The 25,209-nt window shown below is 50.2% G+C and overlaps 1 protein-coding gene and 1 long non-coding RNA gene across 2 annotated transcripts; both read right to left on the bottom strand.

The window, feature by feature from the left end:
• Nucleotides 1–418: 418 nt before the first annotated feature.
• On the bottom strand, nt 419–11,157 carry BPIFB3 (BPI fold containing family B member 3). The gene is made up of 14 exons (XM_077336367.1): nt 10,859–11,157; nt 10,635–10,742; nt 10,243–10,383; nt 9,445–9,508; nt 8,244–8,304; nt 7,424–7,515; nt 5,935–6,117; nt 5,536–5,589; nt 4,980–5,147; nt 4,386–4,453; nt 3,856–3,898; nt 2,814–2,877; nt 2,469–2,545; nt 419–677 (listed from the first exon to the last, which is right to left on the bottom strand). The coding sequence occupies exons 1-14, from the start codon at nt 10,927–10,929 to the stop codon at nt 639–641; spliced, it is 1,233 nt and encodes a 410-aa protein (XP_077192482.1). The 5' UTR covers nt 10,930–11,157; the 3' UTR covers nt 419–638.
• Nucleotides 11,158–11,296: 139 nt separating this feature from the next.
• LOC143836908 (uncharacterized) lies at nt 11,297–15,893 on the bottom strand. The gene is made up of 3 exons (XR_013230829.1): nt 15,808–15,893; nt 12,936–13,062; nt 11,297–12,029 (listed from the first exon to the last, which is right to left on the bottom strand). It is a non-coding gene; the product is annotated as an uncharacterized LOC143836908 (long non-coding RNA).
• Between the last annotated feature and the right edge of the window lie 9,316 nt (nt 15,894–25,209).

Genomic DNA, 25,209 nt, shown 5'->3' with positions numbered 1-25,209 from the left:
CCAAATCTCCCCTCCCCCAGACTCCACCCCCAAAGCCACCCCTATCCTCCCAACAGAACTAATATCCTGGTATTTCCCAGTGCAGAGTGGCTGTCCACGGTCTCCACTCGTCTGACCCTCTGTCTTTCGGGACCCCCCAAGCAAGACTCCAAATTCTCTGCTGCAGGCAGAAGCAGATTGTGTGACGCTGTTTGTTTCATTTTCCCCTTCTTCAGAAGAGGTTATTATCATTATTTTTTATCACATTTCTCTACCTCCGTCTTGAAAACCAGCTGAGTGACACATGACAACCGTGCTACGAAGAAGCTGGTAGCAATTTGCTTCGGGCAGGGCATCACTGGCCTTTCGGGCACTTTGGGGAGCCATCCAAGGAGCAAGAAACACACCTGAGGTTGCTGAGCAAGTGAGAACTCTTTATTGTAATTCAATACACAGGAGCTGTACAGTTTCTGGAGCCGACGCTCCCTGGGCAAAGTTGGACTCACTGCGTGGCATTTAATCAAGCCGTAGCCCAGCAAGAAACAGAAAGAGAATTCGAGGTTCCTTCATCCACAGCCAAAGTCTAGAGCAGGAGTCACCAGGCAGGGCAGGAAGCAGAGATTCTACGGCAATATTTTACAACGAAGGGGGGTGTCTCTTTAGAGCAGCTTGGGGGTCACGTCAACCACAAGGGCGTTCTGTTGGGAGGCAAAGAGACACACCGTCAACACCCAGCCTGTTCCCTTCTGTCCGCCTTCCGCTCCTCTCCTGGGCAGTTCATCTACAAGGGCCGTCTCCTTCGCTGGGTCCCTCGGCACCAACCTGTGAGCATTGGGCTGCCCTCTGTAGGTTGCCCCACCCCTGGGCAGGGCCTGTTCAGCATCGGGTACAGCCAAGGCCTTCTCCAGCAAGGGGCCAGCTCTGTGCAGTGAACGGGTGGGAGGGGGTTCCTGGGAGCTCTTCAGGAATTCCGGTTGGTCGGCCCTGGCTAGTGCTTGGATGGGAGACCACCAAGGAAGAGGAAGGGAAGGGGATTGTAAGCCGCTTGGAGACTCCTTAGGGTAGTGAAAAGCAGGGTATAAAAACCAACTCTCCCTCTTTTTCTTTTTCTTCTTCTTTCCCAGGGCTTTTGAGTGGGTGTGAATGGCAGGTAACTTTCGAGGGAAGGAGTGTTGGGAGATTCGGGCTTTAAAAATATTCTAATTGTGGTATTTTCACACATGCTGAATAACATCCTTTCAGTCCAGTTTCAGTGCATTTTGCAAGTGGATCACAGGGGAACACTTACCAGAATCTGTGCAGATTGGGGGCCCTTTCCTAAAAAACAGCTGATTTCCCCCTGCTTTCACAATCCACAAAGGCCATCTAGTCCACCCCTGCTCAAAGCAAGATTAGCCTCAAGCATCCAGGAGATCTGTCCAGCTGCTGCTGCAAGATCTCCAGTGAAACCCCCAAATGAGGGAGGGACATCAAAACAGGAGTTCCCCCAGTTCCGTCAGGGGGCTGTGATCCCTGCAGGGGAGTGAGTAGGGGTGCCAGCCTCTAGGTGGGAGCTGAGGATCCCCTGGAATTACAGCTGCTCTCCAGATGACTGAGACCAGTTCCCCTGGCAAAAAGAGCTTCTTTTGAGGGGGCAGGGTTGAGCTCTACGGCACTGTACCCTACTGAGGTCCCCCTCCGCCTCAGGCTCCATCCCCAAGAGAGCCAGCTTGGTGTAGTAGTTTGGAGCAGCAGCTTTTGTCTGGTGAGCCAGGCTTGATTCCACACTTCTCCCCCACATGCAGCCAATTGAGTGACCTTGGGCTAGTCCCAGTCCTGTTAGAAGCTGTTCTCACTCAGCAGTTTCTCTCAGAGCTCAATCAACCCCACCTCCCTCCCAGGGTGTCTGTTGTGGGGAGAGGAAAGGGAAGGCGACTGTAAGCCGCTTTGAGACTCTTTCAGGTAGGGAAAAGCGGCATCTAAGAACCAACTCTTCTTCTTTTTCTTCTTTAGCAATATCAGAGCTCTCTCAGCCTCCCCTCCCTCACAGGGTGTCTGTTGTGAGGAGAAGAAGGGAAGGTGATTGGAAGCCGCTTTGAGACACCTTCGGGTAGGAAAAGCGGGGTATAAAAGATGATTCTTCTTCATCTCCAGCAGTTTCCCCATCCTGGAACTCACAACCCCTTCCCATTTCCTGCCAAAATGGCAATTTAAGGAACAAGTCCAGGGATATAAGTGAAATGAATGTATTAATGAATGGATGAACCCAATCTCAATAAAATTGAGAGGAGATATTTGGACAGATTATTGCAAGGGCAAAACATCAATATTTCAGTTGATACGTAAATGCCCAACTGAAATTTGGGGAAACAGGAGTGAATTAATTTCTCCTCGAAAGTGGGGAAATGCAGAGAGCTTGCCCAGGTGGATTTGGAAATATTATTCAAATGTCTGCCAAAATAGGGGGGGGGGGGATTGTTTTTCCAGGAAGCGAATGGCTTGGCACTTACTTTAACAACAGAGACGACGGCATCATCATAATTCAGATTGAAGAGTTTAGGGAGAGGAATTCCAATCTCTAGAGCAGCTGAACAAGAAGCAGAGGAAATAAATGTTAGCGATGCCAGTCTCCAGGTGGGGTCTGGAGATCTCCAGACTGGAGATAACAATTCTCCTGGAGGAAACTCAGTGACACCATCTCCCTGCCAGGTTTTCTCCCCTCCACAGTCTCAACCCCCCAAATCTCCAGGAATCTCCAGTCTGGCAAATTAGCCTTCAAATGCTTTGGTTTGTGACCAAAAGGCAGGTCTCTGGCCTCACAACAAACATTTAAGGGCAGGATGTAGCAGCTGTACCGTTGATCACTGGCAGGTATTCGGAGACAAGCAGGTTTCTGATCCAACTTTCAAGGGCAACAACCTGGGGGGGAAAGAGACAGAGCATTTTAGATAGTCAGAAGCACGGAGAAAGAATTCTCCCCTCCTGGGCTGAATCTGCACGGAGCTTTTATTTCAATCCCAGGTCGATTCAGTCCCTGCTGTCTACACGGAATGCGATTTCTGTTTGGGGCAATTTAAATTTGGGGCGATTTAAATGTTTCACCTGCAACAAGCAGGAGTGATCTGGAGTGACCCTACTGTTTCCTCGCGATATCCCGGAGTGATTTCAACCCTCGATATTTGAAAAATCGCATGACGAAAGGTGCAGCTCTCTGCTTTTCCCCCAACTAACTTGCTGCCGAGCTTCCAACGTTGTACAAAAGCCCTTATTGGTCACAGTGTCAGTTCAAATGCTTCCTGGTTGCAAAACTTTCCTCCCAAGATTTATTTATTCTCTTTGCTTCCCTCTGGGATCTGTGCTCCAGAACCTGCAGAGATTTGCCTCGTTCTCTGAGAGGCTGCCTAGCTGCTCGACACCCCCCCCCCCGCCGCTCATTAGAGAAAGAGCCTCGTGCTGCTGCTCCACCAGCAGTCAAAAGAGGAGAAATAAAACATGCCAGCTGGAGGTCCTCCCCCCTCCCTCTCCCTCTCCCTCTCCCCTCTCAGCTAACCGAATCAACTTTCTGTTTCAAGTCAAGGGAAAGTAATGAGGAAGACCCGAGTTCAAATCGATCTGCATTCAACAGGAATAAACAAAGTAAGTGCAGATTCGGCCCTGGGGTCTTTCCTGATGCTTTCCTTTGTATGCCCTGTCTGCCAGGTGTGAGGCGTCACCGTTAGACACTTTGGGGGACTCAAGTTAAGCAGAGTAAGGAATCCCACCAATGATATAATGTAAAACCCCACAGAGCTGCTAAGACAAGCTGCTTTGAGCCCCCATTGGGGAGAAAGGTGGGGTGGAAACGAAGTAAATAAAAATGAATGAATGAATCATATTTGTTGGGAGGCAATGACTTACATTGAAGCTGCCAATTTCTGACGAGGTCACTTTGAGGTTAAGGCTGTGAGAAAGGGGAAACAAAAGCATCACTTCAAATCCAGAATTGCATTGCAGCCATCCGGTCTCGGTTCAAATGGAAACGTGGCTTTGATTTATCTAATGCCTCCGCTCTTTCGAGAAGGCAGTCATAAACTGCATGCTGAAAATGTGAGGATGGCCTCACATGTCCGGAGGATGTAGCGATGGCCACAGGCGTGGACAGCTTTAAAGGGGGGTTAGGCAGTCTCATAGAGTAATAGAGATGAAAGGGACCTCCTGGGTCATCTAGTCCAACCCCCTGCACTCAGTCATGGAGTCCTGCGTGCTGTTCAGGACACGGACAAAATGGAGAGAGGATAGAGGAGAGTGTCGAGAATGACTGATTATAGGTCAAGATACTGGAGGAAAGTGGAACCATGTAAGCTCCTTCGCGCCGCATTAGAGAGAAAGTGGGACATAAGCAAAGTACTGTACCTATTCTTTTGTATAGGGAAGGAGGGTGCCCTTACCTTGTGAGAGCAAAGGAGAGGCTCAGCTTTGATGATCCAGCCGTGATCTTGCCCCTCAGGCCGATATTCTGCAATCACAACATCATCAGCCATGAGACTGGGCCCGCCCAGAGGAATCCGTCTTAGGTGCCCTCTGACCACTGGCTCAAGCTCGACGGGGTCATAGAATCATAGAATCATAGAGTTGGAAGGGGCCATACAGGCCATCTAGTCCAACCCCCTGCTCAACGCAGGATTAGCCCTAAACTAATCTCGGGTCTCGGGCAGAGAGACAGCTTTTCCTTGGGTTGTGGTGGCAGCCAATCAAATCTCTAATGGCCAATCAGAAGCCGTGCTGGGCAAAAGCCCGCCTGGTCCCACCCACGGGCATGGCACTGCAGGGGCCCTTGCTGCAAACTGTCTGTGTTTCTGTATTTTTACATTTCCCCCAATTCTGTAATCCCAGCCCTACAACCTCCCTGAGTTGTTTTTCCTATTCGGCAATCCACCTCAGATCCCAGCGAGAAAGCCTGGCTGTAACAAAGTTAAGAACCGAAACAAACACATTCGATGCGTTTCCGACAGCGGCCTTGCGTTCTGCACGGCGTCACTTACAGCCTCCGTCCCAAAGAGCGGCTTGAGACCGGACCTCGAGTGAGCGAGGACTTCGACGGAGGCCGTCAGAGCCACGGACACCTCTCCGTTCTGCAGGGCCACCTTCGGCACCTCACTGAGTCTGATCCGGACCTCCAGAGGCAGGGACGAGACACCCAGATGGGAGATCTGTGGGGACGGGGGAAGCAGAAAGACGCCGGTTATCGGCTTCAAGCAACACAAGGGTGCCCCATTGGCATGTTTTCCAGTGAGTTCTCCCCTGTGATCCAGAAGGCAGGAGGCCAGGCGTGGTGGCCACGCTCTACGTATTCCCGACCTTCCCCCTAAACTGCAGCTCCCTCATAGACACCCCCAAGGACCACAATCCCCACGAACATCTGGAGAGCCACCCCTGATCTCTACCCACTGAAAGTGATGTAGCGCCTTTCTCCCCAGTGTCTAGGCATGCTCAGTTGTTCACTCCACGACCCAGACCCAAATCTGAAAAAAAGTTTTCAATAAGGAGCTTAATTTTGGAAATGTAGAGAAACTGGGATGTCCTGTAAAAATGCCTTACCTCTGGGACCAGGGACTGCAGGGCAGCTGTTGTCATGGGGACATTTCCACGGAGCTGGAAAAAGCAACACACATGAGGAATTGAAGTTAGCCAGGAAACCAGGGATGGGACCGGCCCCTCACTCTCTACAGCAGGGGTAGTCAACCTGTGGTCCTCCAGATGTCCATGGACTACAATTCCCATGGGAATTGTAGTCCATGAACATCTGGAGGACCACAGGTTGACTACCACTGCTCTACATCATTCGGAGCAGCTCCCTGACCTCCTCCCTGTCTCCTTCCCACCAGTCTCCTCTTGAATTCTTTCATGACTGCCCAACTGCCCTTCTGCTGACACGATGCCTCTTACCCTTCTGGGCCTGCCTAGTCAAACATTTCCTGGGACATTGGAAAGACTCACCGTTTGTTGAGTGATGTCCACGTTGAGCAAGCCCTTTGACCCCAGTGTCCCAATCAGAGTGGTGAGGAGCTGGCCAGGGAGAACCAACTGGGAGGAGAGGTCCCCGGGCACAGGGGCGGGAAGAGAGGGCAGCTGGACTGGAGGAAGGTCGATGGTCTTGCCTTGGGGATCGGTGATCATGAGCTGGAAGATACATTCAAAGAGCAGAGGTGGAGGAGATGGAACCTTGGAGGGCCCTGAGGAGTGGAAACAGCTGAACGGATCAATACCCTCCTCTTGGGTGACTCTAGGGTCCTGGACGGAGGACAAGAAGCTGAAGGAGAGCCAACAGTGCAAGACGGCAGCTAAGGCGGCTCATGGGATATTTGGCTGCATTGCTAGGAGCAGAGAATCAAGAGCCAGTTAGCACTGGTTAGACCTCATTTGGAATATGGGTGTCCAGTTCAAGAAGGATCTTGTCAAGTTGGAAGGGGTTCAGAGAAGGGTGGCTAGGATGGCTGAGGGGTTGGAATCCGGGCCTTATGAGGTCAGGCTGAAAGAGTTGGGTCCGTGCTGCTTGGAGAAGAGGAGGGTGAGGCGGGAATCAGATAGCTGTGTTCAACTATGTAAAAGCCAGATGTGATGCCATCTTTTTGTACCCAAATACGATGGAAGGGGTGGGGTGGGGAGCAACTTTTTTCCTGTAGCTTTAGACACCAGGACTAGAAGAAGAAGAAGAAAAAGCGTTGGTTTTATATGCCACTTTTCTCTACCCGAAGGAGGCTCAAAGCGGCTTACAGTCGCCTTCCCATTTTTCTCCCTACAACAGACACCCTGTGGGGTGGGTGAGGCTGAGAGAGCGCTGATATCACTGCCTGGTCAGGACAGTTTTATCAGTGCCGTGGCGAGCCCAAGGTCACCCAGCTGGCTGCATGTGGGGGAGTACAGGATCGAACCCGGCATTAGCCATCCGCACTCCTAACCACTACACCAAACTGGCTCTAGGAGCAAATTATGGGAAAGCAGGTCCCACTTAAACGTTAAGAAAGCATTTTCCGATGGGGAGGGCTGTTTGTAGGGAGAATATGCTGTCTCGGGGAGAACTGCTCTGCGGGAACAGCTCTAAGAGAACTGTGACTAGCCCAAGGTCACCCAGCTGACTGTAGTTGAAGGAGGAGTGGGGAATCAAACCCAGTTCTCCAGATTTGAGTCCACTGCTCTTTAACCACTACCCCACGCTGGCTCTCTGCACACGCTCAGAGGTGTTCCTTTTGACACCAGGGGCAAAGTAAATCTGTCTTTGCAGATGCAGAAGACTCCACTTCCCAGCCTGGTGTCAAAATCCAACTGGGCTAGAGGGATCACCAGCACTGGCTCTTCAGTCAAATACGACCCGCCCACTTCAGAGACACAGGGGGAAGCTGGTTTGCGTAGGCTTCAAAAGGCAGCTCACTGGATGGGGGAACCCCCAATGCTGGAGGGCCCAAAGGAAAAGCGGTTTCTCGCTTACATTCAGATTCAACAGGATGTGTTGACCACGGAACAACGGGAGGCCGGCCAGCGTGTAATGCAGTTGTCCAAGCATGCCAAAGGGACAAACAGCTGCAGGGGAACAGAAGGGAGCCAAGTAGAATCACAGAATCCTAGAGTTGGAAGGGACCTACAGGGTCATCTAGTCCAACCCCCTGCACCATGCAGGGCACTCACAACTAAAGATTAAAGACAGGCAGCAGATGCCTCTAGAGATGTCCGGTGGCTATTAGGCATGGTGACTAAAGGGAACCTCCACATTCAAAGACACTAGACCTCTGGCTCCCAGAGGAAGGCCTCACCCCCTGTTCTCCATTGTTGGCTGTCCAGAGTAACCAGCTGCCCACTGTGTGAAATGCAATGCTGGGCTTGATGGGCCCTCCCTGGTCTGACCCAGCAGGGCTCTTCAAATGTTCTTATGAAGGCCTCCCTGCCATGTTCTTGGACCTCCAGTGGAACTGGCTGGCCCCTGTGTGAGAAGGGATGCAGGAGTAGATGGACCCCTGGTCTGATTCAGCAGGGTGGTTCTTATATTCCCAGGAAGGCCTCGGCCTCTATGCGCTGTTACTGGCCCTCCAGTGGAACTAGCTTACCACTGTGTGAAACGGGATGATGGACTCTTGGTCTGATCCAGCAGGGCTCCTCTTATGTTCCTACGGTGCAAGTTAGTGTCCCTGTGACCTCTCCTGAAGCATCAGATGCTAAGCTTTACTTGTAGGAAATGTTCACAATGGAAAATTGTCACAAAGCTTTCAGTGACCAAATTTGTCGCCCAAACCCAGGGAGATATGTCTACTTACAGTTGACTGTGCTCAAAAGGAGGTTCAAGACATTCAGCACAAGGTCGATGATGGGACACAGCTGTGAAGCAAGAAGAAAAGCTTGGATCGAGGCCGGGGACCTGATGCCGATTGCTCTGGCAAGACCCGGCTGCGCTTTTTAGGCTGCTAAATGCTTGAAAATGCAATTCAGCAGCTGCGTCCACACACAAAGTAGGATTGGGCGCCACCATTGCATTCTGGCAATTATGCCCAAATGAAGGGTTGACTGGCCACCGAGGCCCCAGGAGGAAGTCCTGGTGAGTTGACACCTTCCACCACCATGGACAGCTCAGCATGAGGTGGAAAGGAGCCACAATTGTTGGGGGCTGAATAGGGTTGCCAGCCTCCAGGTTTGGCCTGGAGTCCCCCCAGAATTATGAGCCTCTTGTGGCGCAGAGTGGTAAGGCAGCCGTCTGAAAGCTTTGCCCATGAGGCTGGGAGTTCAATCCCAGCAGCCAGCTCGAGGTCGGTAAAATGAGTACCCAGCTTGCAGGGGGTTAAACGGTAATGACTGGGTAAGGCACTGGCAAACCACCCCGTATTGAGTCTGCCATGGAAACGCTGGAGGGCGTCACCCCAAGGGTCAGACATGACTCGGTGCTTGCACAGGGGATACCTTGACCTTTAATTTTACCCCCCAGAATTACAATGGCTCTCTAGACAACAGAGGAGAAAATGTCAGTTTTGAAAGCTCAGACTCGGTAGTATGCCATGACATGCCTGCACAATTTCCCCCCTCCACATGCTTGCCCCATAAATCTCTGCTGGACCCTGGGACAGAGATGGGGCAGATGGGGAATTGAGGGGTCGTGGCTGCAAATGTCCACCAAGAGTGGCATATCTGATGCACAGATGCCTCCACAGAAAAAGAAAGGTTGTTTTTATACAGACACACCCCTTTCACTACGCAAAGGAGTCTCAAAGCAGCTTGCAAACACCTTTCCCTTCCTCTTCCCAAAACAGACACCCGGAGAGGCAGGTGAGGGTGAGAGAACTTTTCTAAGAGAACTGTGACTGGCCCAAGGCCACCCAGCTGGCTGCATGTAGAAGAGGAGTGGGGGATCGAACCCGGTTCTCCAGGCTAGAGGCTGCCCCTCTTAACAAGGACTGGCTCTCAAGAGCTGTCCTCATGTCTCTCTCCTTGTGACCTTCTCGAGCATCGGATGCTTGGGAGACTCACCACCCCAGGGAGAAGGTTGTTCAAGAGGTTGCTGACGACTCTGTCCAGATTCAGCGGGAGCAGCCTGAGGAGGGAAAGCCATGACCATGACTCACGGGCAGGATGGAGCCTTAGCACAGGGCAGCACTCAGAGGGGGGAGACGGGGCAGATGCTCAGAGAGGAAAGGCTCAACAACGGGGAAAGTCCATCGCTGTCTATTCGGTCTCCTGACTAAACAGACCCCCCATGTTCAGGGCCAGTGACTTTCTGGGGTGACAATTAGTGGAGGTTTTGGCCTCTGTGTCCTGCAGCTGTCCAGTCCCTGTGTGGAACAGGATATTGGATGAATATTTGGAGCAGAGACTGGCCACATAGTATAGCTACTGGCCACAAGTATAGCTACTGGCCACAAGGTATAGAGACCACACTTTGTCTGGGGTGGTGATGCTCTGTCTCCTTGGTGCTTGGGGAGGGGGACTTCTGGAGTTCTGGCCCTGCTGGGGGACCCCCTGATTATGGCCCTAGGGTTTTAGCCACAGTGTGACCCAGAGTGTTGGGCTGGATGGACAATGGGTGCAAGCTAGCCCAGAGCCACAGGTGGTGTCCGATGAAGGGAGCTTTGGCCCTTAGAAGCTTACAGCCCCAAATTTTGGTTGGTCTCTATGGGGTTCCTGCTTTCAAATCTACCTGCTCTGCTGTTTGCTCAATCTTTGCCGAGTTGTAGGATGTCGATTTTAGGGAGCCTGCGTCAAAGCTGGGGGATCAGGCAGTGTCCAAAGAACTGGCCTTGAGCTTTGGTTGGCATTTCAGGGACTTACCCAGAGAGGACCTTAATTCCACCGAGGTGGGTCTTGCAGTTCTCAATGAGCAACTTGGGGGCTCCTGAGGCATCCTGAGCCAGCCGAGCTCGGCTTGTGATGTTCACTTCCACAAGAAGCTTCAACAAACTCAGCAGAGACCTGGAGGAAAACCCAAAAGTGTTGAAGAGGGTGACGTCATCCCAAATAATCCGGGGAGCCTAATTTATTTACGTATAATTATATTTGTATACCGCCGCTCACGAATGTCTCGCAGCGGTTTACAGGAGTCAATAAAACACAACGAAGTCCCCCACAAAGCCCATGAGATATAACAGTATAGCATCAGCACTAAAGGAGGCCAGGAAGGAATCGCCCACTCCTGTGGCTGCTTCCAAAGAAAACTGACTCACGATTCGCTGGGCTTGACCTCCACTTTGGTATAGATGTTCAGATCGATCCCGGCGCCTTCCAGAAGTTTCAGAGAGACCTTAGGGAGGGTGATATCCACAATCTTCAAGCTTGAGTCAGGGAAAGAAAGGAGAGACCAGTGCAAAGGTGAGGTTACAACCTCTTAGGGAAAGAAAATGACATCTTATCAGCATGCCAATGCTCTTCTCAATCATCAGTAACTCACCCAAGCAGACCATTTCCCAGGATACTGCCCAAGAGTCCTCCACCTTGGCCTTCCGAAAGAGCTCCAGGCATTCCTCCTTGGCTTCCTGATAGTCCTCCTAGAAGTCCTCCACCTCCCAACACTCCTCCTAGAAGGCCTCCTACGCCTCCCAATGCTCCTCCTGGAAGGCCTCCACCTCCCAACACTCCTCCTACAAGATTTCCTCCTAGAAGGTCTTGTCCTAGAAGGCCTCCTCCTTCGCCTCCCAACACTCCTCCTAGAAGGCCTCCTCCTTCGCCTCCCAACACTCCTCCTAGAAGGCCTCCTACGCCTCCCAATGCTCCTCCTGGAAGGCCTCCACCTCCCAACACTCCTCCTACAAGATTTCCTCCTAGAAGTTCTTGTCCTAGAAGGCCTCCTCCTTCGCCTCCCAACACTCCTCCTAGAAGGCCTCCTCCTTCACCTCCCAACACTCCTCCTAGAAGGCCTCCTGCACCTCCCAATGCTCCTCCTGGAAGGCCTCCACCTCCCAACACTCCTCCTACAAGATTTCCTCCTAGAAGGTCTTGTCCTAGAAGGCCTCCTCCTTCGCCTCCCAACACTCCTCCTAGAAGGCCTCCTCCTTCACCTCCCAACACTCCTCCTAGAAGGCCTCCTACGCCTCCCAATGCTCCTCCTGGAAGGCCTCCACCTCCCAACACTCCTCCTACAAGATTTCCTCCTAGAAGGTCTTGTCCTAGAAGGCCTCCTCCTTCGCCTCCCAACACTCCTCCTAGAAGGCCTCCTACGCCTCCCAATGCTCCTCCTGGAAGGCCTCCTACGCCTCCCAATGCTCCTCCTGGAAGGCCTCCACCTCCCAACACTCCTCCTACAAGATTTCCTCCTAGAAGGTCTTGTCCTAGAAGGCCTCCTCCTCCTCCTCCGCCTCCCAACGCTCCTCCTACAAGATTTCCGCCTAGAAGGTCTTGTCCTAGAAGGCCTCCTCTACCTCCCAACACTCCTCCTACAAGATTTCCTCCTAGAAGGTCTTGTCCTGGAAGGCCTCCTCCTTTGCCTCCCAACACTCCTCCTAGAAGGTCTCCAACTGGAAGGTCTCCTCCCAACCCTCCTCTTGCAGGGCCTCCAACTAAACCTCCAGCTTGGCTACCAAGCAGACCTCCACCAAGAAGTCCCTGGAGCTGGCTTGAGAGAACTGAAACGAGAGAGGAGTCAGCATTTAGGCCAGGGAAGGGAAATCCATTGCATTTAACCACAGTCTCATCATCCTTGCCACCATCCTCTTCCTTCTCATCCAGCTTTTGTGTCGTGAGTCCGTTTTGCCCAATCCTACCCCCTATCCTAGTTCTTTGATCTTCACTCACCCTTTCCTTCTCCTCTGTTGGACGAGTGCCAGCGTGAGGGCAGCTTCCTGACAGCTGCCAAGCTTTTGGCCCACCCCATCTAGCCCGGTCAGACCCGAGGCTGGCAGAGGTGGGGAATCTTTCTTTGCCTGGCACAAACACTTTTTGCTGGTGGATTGGGGACGCCACACTGTATCCTGGGACCGGAATCTAGGATCTGAGATTATTGATATCAATCTGCACTTAACGACTCCAGTTAATGTGAGAACCATGACTAGAGCTCTGTTGTGCTCTCCGACTGGCAGCAGCTCTCCAGGGTCTCAGGCAGGGATGTTACCTCTGACATTACCAGATCCTTCCTCTGGAGGTGCTGCCAAGGATTGAACCGGGGGCCTTCTGCGTGCAATGCGGATGCTCTGCCACTGAGCCACACCCTCTCCCCAACATTATAGGCCTGACTTTATTCATTTTTTTTATTTGTCAGTATTCAAATGCACATCCCTATCAGTTTGCAGAGCATCCCTTCCACTCTCTGCTTTTGTCTGGATTCACCTTTAGAGGGGGCCAAGGGCAGCCCAAGGGTGCACAGACACACACACACATGCTATGGGCATGGAAACACCTATGCCAAAGCACGTCTCTTCTCAGCCTCAGCTTGCCTGTTCCCACTTCTCCCCAAGTCCAAGAAAATCACCGGGGACTTTCCCTTCCCCGCTTCCCACTCAGAATTTGCCTCTAGAAAACAATAGCCCACTCACGGTCTTCCATGAGATTCTTATCCACACTGGCTACTGCGAGGACCTTTTGAGCAGCGCCTTGGGCGAAGGGCAGGAGGCCGCAAGCAAGAAGGACGGTCCAGGCCGCGAGCATCTTGGATCCTTGTCCCTGTGGGAATATAAATGTCCCCCCCCATCCCTTGAAAGCGACTCAGAGGGAAACGAAATCAGGTGTCCAAACAAGGTGTCTTGGGTGAGGGGGGTCAGGAGGGGAGAATAAGACAGGGCCCAAATTACCTGGCCAGCTTCTCTCTCAGAGGGCAAATCATAGAATCATAGAGCTGGAAGGGGCCATAGAGGCCATCTAGTCCAACCCCCTGCTCAACGCAGGATCAGCCCTAAGCATCCTAAAGCATCCAAGAAAAGTGTGTATCCAACCTTTGCTTGAAGACTGCCAGTGAGGGGGAGCTCACCACCTCCTTAGGCAGCCTATTCCACTGCTGAACTACTCTGACTGTGAACATTTTCTTCCTGATATCTAGCCTATATCGTTGTACTTGAAGTTTAAACCCATTACTGCGTGTCCTCTCCTCTGCAGCCAGCAGAAACAGCATCCTGCCCTCCTCCAAGTGACAACCTTCCAAATACTTAAAGAGGGCAAATCCACACCAGGCACTCTCAGATCCTAGTCCGAAACTCTAACCGCTCTCTCTCAGTGGCTCTCCTGTTCTACGTTTATGTATGCTGCTCTGACAACAGCTCACAAAATTGTATTTATCCACACTTCCGCGGGCCTCCCCACCTCACACATTATGGAGTCCACCAGCTCGGCCCAGGAACTGCACATTGTGTCCTGCACAGCAGCCACCTGTGAGCTGTGGGTGACCTCTGGTCAGTGGCTGAATAAGAGTGCTACTATGGAATGCATGGGGAAGGCGCAGCAGGTTTTTGCCTGGCTCTGTTTGGGGGCTTCTGCCTTCTTCTGAAACCAATTTTCTTACCTGGAAAGGAGGATGTCACTTGTCCTTTTGGGGAGACCCAAGAGGGTACGGGGGGGGGGGTTGGACAATGGGCCAAACAATGTGCCTCCACAAGCATTGCAAGTTGAGGTGAAAGCATTGGGGGGGGGTTGAAGCCCCTTCTTCATGCATACCATAGTCACAACCCTAATCATGTACCATGTATGCAGGGAGTGAGGGGAAAGTACAAGGCCCCTAGATCGGTTCAGAAGAAGAAGAAGGTTCTTATATGCCACTTTTCTCTACCCGAAGGAGTCTCAAAGCGGCTAACAGTTGCCTTCCCTTCCTCTCCCCACAACAGACACCCTGTGAGGTGGGTGAGGCTGAGAGAGCCCTGAGATTACTGAAGAAGAAGAGTTGGTTCTTATATGCCGCTTTTCTCTGCCCGAAGGAGTCTCAATGGGGCTTCCATTCGCCTTCCCTTTCCTCTCCCCACAACAGACACCCTGTGGGGTGGGTGAGGCTGAGAGAGCCCTGAGATTCCTGCTCGGTCAGAATAGCTCCATCAGTGCTGTGACTAGCCCAAGGTCACCCAGCTGGTTGCATGTGGGGGAGCGCAGAATTGAACCCGGCATGCCAGATTAGCCATCCACACTCCTAACCACTACACCAAACTGGCTCTCAGAGGGTCGCCATGCTGGTCTGTGATAGAACAGGTAGACTCGAGGGCAACAGCACCTTAGACAGCAACCAACAAGGTTTCTGGAGAGTCAAAGTGGGAATAAAACTTAGTGGGTCTTACAGATGGCCCTGGACCCAAACTATGTTTCAAAACTCTTACTGGCCTCTAAATTGTTCCTGGACTCCAGTCTCGCTATTCTACCACTCAGGTGTGATTGCTGAACAGGAGAAAGGGCTGGGAACCCTGGACCTCACCCATGCAATTCCATAATGCATGCACCCATTCCCAAGAATGATCTTTCAGTTTGTCTTTAGGGTTACCAACCCTAACGAAGATTCCCAGCATGGTTCAGAACGATTCAGGCCACTAGGACTTCTGCTCTTGAGTGAGAATGCCTCTCTAGCATCTCTGGTAGGTCTCTCCCCAAAACCTCCTCCCCCAGGTCCTCTGCAAGGAGATGTCAGGGGTTGGACCTGGGGAAGATTGGGCATGAAAGGCCCTCGTCTCCCAGCTGAGCCACAGTCAAGGGCAGCTCCAGGGTCCAATTGCTTGTCCCTCCAAGTGAAGTACAGGCAGCCCTGCCCCTAAATGCTGCTGGGTTCTGATGGGGGCCTGGGTAGTGACGGTGTAAACCCACAAAGGGGGTGTAAGTGTCCTCCTATGTTGTGGGGCCTCTGAGGGCAAGCAGGTGACTGGCACAGTATTGTCCACTCAGACAGGCAGCCCTCTTCAAGGTCTGAGGATGCCGTCTTTTACATCCTCTCCTCCTTTCAACTGGAGATGCCGCTGGAACATAAGAACGTATGAAGCTACCATATTGATTCAGACCATTCCCCCATCACGGCCAGTCTTGCCTGCTCGGACTGGCAGCTGCTGTCCAGTCTCAGGCAGAGGTCTTCCACATCAACAAGTGACCCTTTTAGCTAGAGATGCCAGGAATGAACCCGGGACCTTCTGCATGCCAAGCAGAGGCTCTGCCACTGGGCCATGGCCATGTGGATGGCGTGGCTGGACAACCAGCACTGAGCATGGCTCTTCCCCCAGAGAAGCACCAATCGCTGGTGTATTGATCATACAACTGGGTCGCTATGCCCATTTCGATTTGTTAAATGCTCTGCAGCCAATTCAATGCAGACTTTTTGGCATCCTTAAGAATAAAACAAAATGCACTGAGATGCAACGTTAGGCTCAAGATGTCAAGGCAAGCCTGAAGGGTCCTTTGGAGACACAAACCTCACAGTCATGGCCTGCAGTGGAGTTAAGGCGCACTTACCTTTCACAGCTCGTGGGCTTGCAGGGTGTTCCTCGGCTGTCCGCTGAGGATGCTTCTGCCTCGCCACAGATGTTCCTTATATATAGCGACTCTGGGTCAGGAATGAGGAAAATGGTCTGTTTGCAGAAAACCCAGAATATTTGCTTGGGTGTAAAGTAGCAAGTGGTTTGTGATTATGTCTAATGCAAATATTTCCTTAGGAATTTGAAAAGCTGGGTCGATTGTTGGGTAATGATTTCTTAGTAGTGGGCCAGGTGTCCTTGACGCAGCTTTGGACTGGGGTTCCAGTTCCTGAGGAACAGAGCCAAAAACCATCCTGCCCAGCCAGGAGAAGCCAAGATCTTGCATCATATACGAGAGGGGGGAACGTGAGAACATAAGAAGAACCCTGCTGGGATAAGACCAACAGTCCATCCAGTCTCAAATAGTGGCCAACCAGGTCCTCCTGGGGGCCAGTAACACGGCATGGGGGCCAAGGCTTTCATAAGGATGTCAAAAGAGGCCTGATGGATCAGTTGAATGGGCCATCCAGACCAGTCTCCTGTCTCACACAATGGCCAACCACTTCCTCTGGATGGCCAAAAGCAGGACGGAGACCAAGGCCTTCATAAGAACACAAGTAAACCCCTGCTGGGACATAGAATCAGAGAATCAAAGAGTTGGAAGGGACCTCCAAGGTCATCTAGTCCAACCCCCTGAACAATGCAGGAACTCACAACTACCTGCCCACCCACAGTGATCCCAATTCCATGTCCAAATGATTCTCTCCCCCAACAAAAAACTAGAATCCCTGGTCAGTCTGGTCTGGAAGAAATTCACCTTCTGACCCCAAAGTGACAATCAACAATTCCCTGGGTCTGCAAGGAAGGGCCACAATAGATGAACACCGGCCCATCCCTTCCTGCCCACAGACTCACCATCTGCCTAAGTTCATAAGATCAGCATTTCTGTCAGATAACTCTCTAGTATATGCTTTAAAACTTCCAAAGGAGAGGAATTTGCCTCCTCCCGAGAAAGCCCACTGAGGAACCATTCTAACTGTTAGGAACGTCATTCGTAGAATCATAGAATCACAGAATCATAGAGTTGGAAGGGGCCATACAGGCCATCTAGTCCAACCCCCTGCTCAACACAGGATCAGCCCTAAGCATCCTAAAGCATCCAAGAAAAGTGTTTATCCAACCTTTGCTTGAAGACTTCCAGTGAGGGGGCGCTCACCACCTCCTTAGGCAGCCTATTCCACTGCTGAACTACTCTGACTGTGAAAAAATTTTTCCCCTGATATCTACCCTATATTGTTGTACTTGAAGTTTAAACCCATTACTGCGTGTCCTCTCCTCTGCAGCCAACAGGAACAGCATCCTGCCCTCCTCCAAGTGACAACCTTTCAAATACTTAAAGAGGGCTATCATGTCCCCTCTCAACCTCCTTTTCTCCAGGCTGAACATTCCCAAGTCCCTCAACCTATCTTCATAGGGCTTGGTCCCTTGGCCCCAGATCATCCTCGTCGCTCTCCTCTGTACCCTTTCAATTTTATCTACGTCCTTCTTGAAGTGAGGCCTCCAGAACTGCACACAGTACTCCAGGTGTGGTCTGACCAGTTCCGTATACAGTGGGACTATGACATCTTGTGATTTTGATGTGATGCCTCTGTTGATACAGCCCAAAATGGCATTTGCCTTTTTTACCGCTGCATCACACTGCCTGCTCATGTTTAGTTTACAGTCCACAAGTACCCCAAGGTCTCGTTCACACACAGTGTTACCTAGAAGCGTATCCCCCATCCAGTAGGCATGCTTTTCATTTTTCTGACCCAGATGCAGAACTTTACACTTATCTTTATTAAATTGCATCTTGTTCTCATTTGCCCATTTTTCCATTGTGTTCAGATCTCGTTGAACTCTGTCTCTATCTTCCGGAGTATTTGCCAGTCCTCCCAATTTGGTGTCATCTGCAAACTTGGTGAGTAGTCCCTCCACCCCCTCATCTAGATCATTAATAAATATGTTAAAAAGTACCGGGCCGAGCACCGAGCCCTGAGGTACCCCGCTACTCACCTCCCTCCAGTATGATGAAACACCATTGACAACAACTCTTTGAGTGCGGTTCTCTAACCAATTCCCTATCCACTTAACTATCTGAAAATCCAGATTACAGTCCTTCAACTTATCCATCAGAAAATCATGGGGAACCTTGTCAAAAACTTTACTAAAATCCAAGTAAAATCCAAGTAATAAGTAACCTCAGAATTTTGGGATCAATACAACACTGTTAAAGTGTGGGTTTGTGCAACTTTTAATCTGGTTTTACTGATGATTCATTGTTTTATAGTTGTCTTATTAAGTTTTATAATACATACTTGAGACAGGTAAGTATATAAATGTGAAATAAATAAACTTCCACTCCAGTAATAGGATCAAAGAATCCTAGAGTGGGAAGGGGCCACGAAGGCCATCTAGTCCCACCCCCTGCTCAGTGCACGGTCAGCCTCAAGCACCCAGGAGAAGGATCTGTCCAGCCACTGCTTGAAGACGGCCAGTGAGGGGGAGCTCTCCACCTCCTTAGGCAGCCCCTTCCACTGCTGAACTAGACTCCTAGAATCCTAGAGTGGGAAGGGGCCATGCAGGCCATCTAGTCCCACCCCCTGCTCAGTGCAGGATCAGCCTCAAGCATCCAGGAGAAGGATCTGTCCAGCCGCTGCTTGAAGACGGCCAGTGAGGGGGAACTCTCCACCTCCTTAGGCAGCCCATTCCCCTGCTGAACTAGACTCCTAGAATCCTAGAGTGGGAAGGGTCCACAGAGGCCATCCAGTCCCACCCCCTGCTCAGTGCAGGATCAGCCTCCAGCACCCAGGAAAAGTATCTTTCCAGCCGGTGCCTGAAGATGGCCAGGGAGTGAGTGCCAGGCAGCTGCCTCTAAATCAACAGAGTGTCTCCGTATTTGAGAATGCAGGTAAAAAATCCTTTTACCCCCAAAGTTAGAGTTCTCCAGGACAAAGGAGAAACTGTGGGGATCTCCAGTGCCTGAAAAAGGTGAAATCTGCAAAGGAGAGGCAGTTGTGGGGGCTGTGAGCTGAGGGCAGGATGTCATCAGGACAGAGTGAAGGAACTCCCCGCCAACCTGTAAGCCCCTGAGGGGACTGAGGCAGGAGCGACCTTTCAGTTCCTTTTGCTATGTGAATAAGCAATTAAGCGGCAGATTGGAGGCCACCTCCTTGAAGAAATTGGCTAATCCCATTGTGAGTCAAGACTCTTCCCGGAGAAAGGAAGTTGCCAAGAGATATTCTTAGAAGTTGGGTGAAGAAATAATGAAGGGTTCCATGCACATCATGAAAAGAGGCCACAAGCGGACGGGAAGGAAGATCTTTTGCCGAAGGAAGTGCCACCAAAGGTTTTGAAGCTGACAGTTTCATAACTAAACTGTTGGGGCAAAAATAGAATATTCTATTTAAAGGCACGGAGTTAAAGATAAAAGACAAACCAAAGGCAAGAGAGTTTTTGAAGAAATATAAACCGGAGCTGAATTAAAATAGCGCTTTGTGCATGGTGGATTTAAACTAACTTACATCATGCTGTAAAGATATAAACATTATTACATGCCATGTGAATATTTTAAATGATCCCAAAAAACATAAAAGGGTGCTTCATTTTGGGGGCGGGATCCAAATAATTTCTTTACAGGAAATGCATAGAAAGCAATCTACAAAAATATTTAGTTAATAATAAATCGGGCTTAGACTTTGTATGAACAACGAAGAAAAGGAAAGGAACACATGTTGTATTAAATATTAGTGAGAAACTGAAACAACAGTTATTAAGATCAGATAAAAATGGAAGATTCTTAATGTTAGAAGCAGAAATCAATGGCATCCAATCCCCTGTATTAGGGAGACGTGCGCCTGTTGAATAGAAGGGAAAAGTGTGTGAGAATTGGACCGTGAAATGATGGATTTATCTTATTCCAGTTTATTTTAATGGGGGACCTAAATGGGGCAATTGAGCCTAAATTAGATAAGAAAATAAGTGACAGGAGGGATGGAAGAGAGTGAGGGAAGCTTCTTCTGAGTTTAGCTGATTCAGTTGATAAATGGGGCTTGGTGGATGTGCAAAGGAACAATAATATAGCCCCCACCCAAAAGACATAGTTCACGGTATAGATTGGGTTATGAAGGATATTTTTTTAGATGTAAAACTAAGATATTATCAGGTTTACTAGCAGGTCATAGAGTAATGAGTTTGAAGTTAAAGAGAGAAAAAAGCAATCAAAGGTGGAGACTGATGGGGAGTCTATTATTGCATGAAGAAGTTGTGAAGACTTGCAGAGCTTGAAGGGCCAAATTAAAGGACTACTTTGAATTAAATAACCAGATATTCACTTAAAAACAATATTATTATTATTATTATTATTATTATTATTATTATTATTATTATTATTATTATTATTATTATTATTATTATTATTATTATTCGATTTATTCCCCGCCACTCCCTTGCGGCTCGTGGCGGATTACAACATCTTAAAACCCCATTAAAAGTCCATTAAAACAATAATTACAGTTTTGACATTATTAGCTAACTAACTAACTAAGATGGCAAGATCGGCTAATCAACTTCCCCCCTCCCACTACTGGCAGGTGGAGAGGGGATACTGATGGTTCCTAGTTCTAAATCCCAATCCCAAGTCCCGAATCCCGGGTGGGGCATAGGTGTCAGCCTTGGCCTCAACCATAAACCTGGCGGAAGAGCTCCGTTTTGCAGGCCCTGTGGAACGATGGAAGATCCCGCAGCTTCCCGGGAGCTCATTCCACCAGGCAGGGGCCAGGACTGAAAAGGCCCTGGCCCTGGTCGAGGCCAGGCGCGCTTCCCTAGGGCCAGGAACGACCAACAGATTTTCACCCGCAGAACGCAAGGCCCTGCGGGGGGCATAGGGCAATAGGCGGTCCCTCAGGTATGTGGGTCCCAACTCGCGTAAAGCCTTGAAGGTTAGAACCAAAACCTTGAACCGGATCCGGGCAGCAATTGGCAACCAATGCAGCTGCCTCAGCACTGGCTGAATGTGGGCCCTCCAAGCTGTATCAGTGAGGACCCTAGCAGCTGCGTTTTGCACTAGCTGAAGTTTCCAGATCAAGGACAAGGGAAGGCCCGCATAGAGCGAGTTACAGAAATCTATTCTGGAGGTGACCGTTGCATGGATCACTGTGGCTAAGTGTTCGGGGGACAGGTAGGGCGCTAGTAGTCGGGCCTGGCGCAGGTGGAAAAATGCCTGGCCCGCTACTTTTTTGACCTGCGCCTCCAGAGTCAGGGAGGCGTCAATGATCACACCCAGATTCCTGGCCTGGGATGCGATGGTAAGGTGCGTCCCTCCCAGGGTGGGTAAATGCGCTTCCTGGGCCCGCCCCCTACGTCCCAGCCACAGGACCTCCATCTTGAAGGGATTGAGTTTCAGGCGACTCTGCTCGAACCATTCTGTCACCGCTTCCAAACATCTGGCAAATGATTCCGGGGGAGAGTCTGGGATACCATGGGATACCAGCAAAGCTTATATGAGAGGCCTACTGATAGCCATTAGCAGGACATTTAAAAAGCTTAAAGATCAAGAAAGGCAGAAATAAGAAGAAGTGACTGAGACCTAGGTGTGGGAGGGCGAAACGGTGGTCCTGAAAGAACTAGGCCACCTGGGTTTTCAGTCCTGCACCAGTCTCAGATCCATACTAGGGGAGGTGTGACTATTCTTAGAATCATAGAATCATAGAATAATAGAGTTGGAAGGGACCTCGTAGGTCATCTAGTCCAACCCCCTGCACTGTGCAGGACACTCACATCCCAATCGCTCACCTACTGTAACCTGCCACCCTTTTGCCTTCACAGAATCAGCCTCTCCATCAGATGGCTATCCAGCCTCAGTTTAAAAATCTCCAAAGATGGAGAACCCACCACCTCCCGAGGAAGCCTGTTCCACTGAGAAACCGCTCTAACTGTCAGGAACTTCTGGATGTTTAGATGGAATTTCTTCCCAGGTAATCGCTTGGACGTGGCATTGTCCATGGGGACATTGGGACTCTTGCATTTGTTACTGGTCCTACTCATCAGGCTGGTCACACCCTTGATTTGATCTTCGGTGCTGGGATAGAAATGTATGTGGCCTGTGTGCCCAGCTCAAGATGCCATAACTTCCCTATTTGGGCGATGGGTGCATTTTAGCCCACCCGTGGAGATTTATTGATCTGATTGAATTCCGGAATGCTCTGCAGGACCTGATGCCTCCTGGTGACTTGTTGACAGCACTGGTGAAGGACTGGAAGTCCTGCCTGACGGCGGTCATAGACAAGATCACCCCTAGACCTCCTCTCTGTCCTTGCCTCAAACAGACTCCCTGGTATACCCAGGAGTTTCGTGAGAGGAAGAAGGAAGTGAGATGCCAAAGCAAGTGTGGCAGAAAACTGGCAACAAAGTGGCAAGAACATCCTATTGCATGCTTATGAGGGAACCACTGGGTTGGTCTAGAATCAGGCAGATCTCAAGGGATGGAAAGGGATGGAAAGGGATAGAAATATATCAGAAGGGCTTGAGCACATGACGGCTAAGGCACCGTCTAATACCGGCCCAACCCCTAAGGGGTTTGTTTATTAATTAATTAATTTATTTATTTATTTATTACTTCAATTTATTGACCACCACTCCCAAAGACTTGTGGTGGTTCACATATGTCCAAATAAAATCCAATTAAAACCCGTCAAAACACCATTAAAAGGACTATAACAACAACAATAATCATGGGACATGATTATTTTAAAGGTCCTGGATCTGCTTGATGGCCAGGGCCTCTTTTATGACTCTCTTTTCCTGCCCCCACGTCATGATCCTGGTAGTCCTTGGCTACCTCCCATCCAAAGACTGTTCATGACCGACCCTGCTTAGCATCTGAAATCTGAGGAGATCGGGATAGGCTGGGCGAGTCCGGGTCAAGGCCAACATTTCTTTTGAAGAAACAACTGAGTCATCCTGATTAGGGTGGGTAATGTACTTTGGGTTGGAGAAGGTCAGTGCAATCTAAGCACTAAAAGACCGGATTTGCAAATCTAGTGAGCGCGGTTCAATACATGTTCATATAGCGTATAGATTCAGGGAGCCATTTCACAAACAGAACTTCTTTTTGGCATTCAAAAACAGTATCTTGTTTTCTCGTTCCTTTGTTCACTCTCACCCAGTTTCCACCTGTTCTACAGCTCCCACCTGGCATGGCTTTAACCTGTGCAGGTTCCATGGATCTAGGGTTTCCAACCTTCAGATGGGAGCTGGTGACCTCCCAGAATTAGAGCAGTCTCCAGACTACAGAAATCAGTTCCTTTGGAGGAGATGGCAGCTTTGGAAGGTGGTGTCTTTTGCATAATTTCATCCCTTGACTGTACCCCCAAATCTCCAAGAATTTCCTAACCTCATGTTGGCATGATCCTCAAGCATAATATGTCTGGTGGTCAAAAGGTTTCACCAGAGAAAAGGGTGGATGGGTCCACCAGTGTCCCGGGAGTCAGAGCATAGGATGGTGTCAATTCTTGTGGCATGTCACACCTCTCCGTGTACTTTGGGTCCATTCACCCCTTCCCTGGCTTCTCCTTCTGCTTCCCAATCTTGGGGGCTTCAGTGCTGGGACATGGCTAACCACTAGGCTGGTGTGATTGTTAGCCAAGTTGAATTGCAGAGACCTGAGGGCCCGCTTGATGGCCAGGGCCTCTTTTATGACTCTCTTCTGCTGGTTGTTGCTTCTGACTAATAAAGAAGATTAGATTCTCTTGCCCTAATATCACTTGGGATAGGACAGCTCCCAGGGCTGTGTTAGGAACTTCAGTTTGAAGCAAAAACAGGAAGTTGAAGTCTGGGTACCAGAGCACTACCCTGCAGGACAAACTGGATTGAAGGTTGTTGAAGACTTGATTAGATTCAGCTGTCCCTTACTCAGAATTTCGATCAGTGTGCTGGACAAGTGGGGCATGCATTTGTCATAATACCCACCAAGCTGTGGAGGGGCCTCATCTGACACTAATTGTCTGGCCAAGGGCTTTGCTTATAGGAATCCAACCTGGCTTTTCTTCAAATTGGCACATAAGCCAGCCAGATCCAGGACCTGTAAAATCTGCTTGAGATGTAACATCGAATGGCCCCTCTTTAAAAAAAGAAAAACACCCCCCCCCCTGATAGCATCTCAATCCAGTAATAGACTTATTGGAAGGGATGCTAGAAATAATAGCTGTAATTGATGTCATTGCTGATTATAGGTCTATTTCAAAGGGTTCTAATAACGATATTAATTTAATCTTAATTGTTTTACCCTGATGTTGTACCCTGCCCTAGTCATCCATTCTAGGAGATCTTCAGGCCCCACCTGGAGAGCCAGTTTGGTGTAGTGGTTAGGAGTGCGGACTTCTAATCTGGCATGCCAGGTTCGATTCTGCACTCCCCCACATGCAGCCAGCTGGGTGACTTTGGGCTCGCCACGGCACTGATTAAGCTGTTCTGACCGAGCAGGAATATCAGGGCTCTCTCAGCCTCACCCACCTCACAGGGTGTCTGTTGTGGGGAGAGGAAAGGGAAGGCGACTGGAAGCCCCTTTGAGACTCCTTCGGGTAGAGAAAAGCAGCATCTAAGAACCAACTCTTCTTCTTCTTCAGTAATCTCAGGGCTCTCTCAGCCTCCCCTCCCTCACAGGGTGTCTGTTGTGGGGAGAGGAAAGGAAAGGCGACTGGAAGCCCCTTTGAGACTCCTTCGGGTAGAGAAAAGCGGCATATAAGAATCAACTCTCCTTCTTCTTCAGTAATATCGGGGCTCTCTCAGCCTCACCTCCCTCACAGGGTGTCTGTTGTGGGGAGAGGAAAGGGAAGGCGAATGGAAGCCGCTTTGAGACTCCTTCGGGTAGAGAAAAGCGGCATATAAGAACCAACTCTTCTTCTTCTTCAGTGATATCAAGGCTCTCTCAGCCTCCCCTCCCTCACAGGGTGTCTGTTGTGGGGAGAGGAAAGGGAAGGCGACTGGAAGCCCCTTTGAGACTCCTTCGGGTAGAGAAAAGCGGCATATAAGAACCAACTCTTCTTCTTCTGAAGAATCTATTTATTTATCATCAGATTTATATGCCGCCCTTCCCCAAAGCCAAGGAGGTCAGCCTCCCCGTCTTGCAGAGACTGCATTTCCTTCGTCACTCTGGCCAAACCGGTTGTGAATCCCGGCAAGCCCCGGCCAAGCAGCGCCTTCCTGGAGAGAAAGGCCGTCCCTTCCTTCACGCTTGGCTATTAACTTGAGAGCTAGAAGCCGGCCTCGGCCTCGGGGGATTAGCTGGACCTGGATGGCTGTCAGGCCAGGAAGGACAGCTGATCCCCTGAGCAAACACACTGGGGGGACAAGGTGCTTATTC

This window comes from Paroedura picta, chromosome 4, assembly GCF_049243985.1.
Source record: "Paroedura picta isolate Pp20150507F chromosome 4, Ppicta_v3.0, whole genome shotgun sequence".
In the NCBI taxonomy this organism is placed as follows: Eukaryota; Metazoa; Chordata; class Lepidosauria; order Squamata; family Gekkonidae; genus Paroedura; species Paroedura picta.
This window is presented reverse-complemented; position numbering and strand designations above follow the sequence as displayed.

Excerpts from the sequence above, each read along its gene's own strand:
- BPIFB3 (XM_077336367.1), bottom strand. The coding sequence starts at position 10,929 with ATGCCTGGAGCTCTTTCGGAAGGCCAAGGTGGAGGACTCTTGGGCAGT. Across the intron at positions 10,743-10,858 it reads CTGGGAAATGGTCTGCTTGG|CTTGAAGATTGTGGATATCA; the intron begins GTGAGTTACTGA and ends CCCTGACTCAAG. Across the intron at positions 7,516-8,243 it reads CCTTTTGAGCACAGTCAACT|CTGTTTGTCCCTTTGGCATG; the intron begins GTAAGTAGACAT and ends GTTCCCCTGCAG.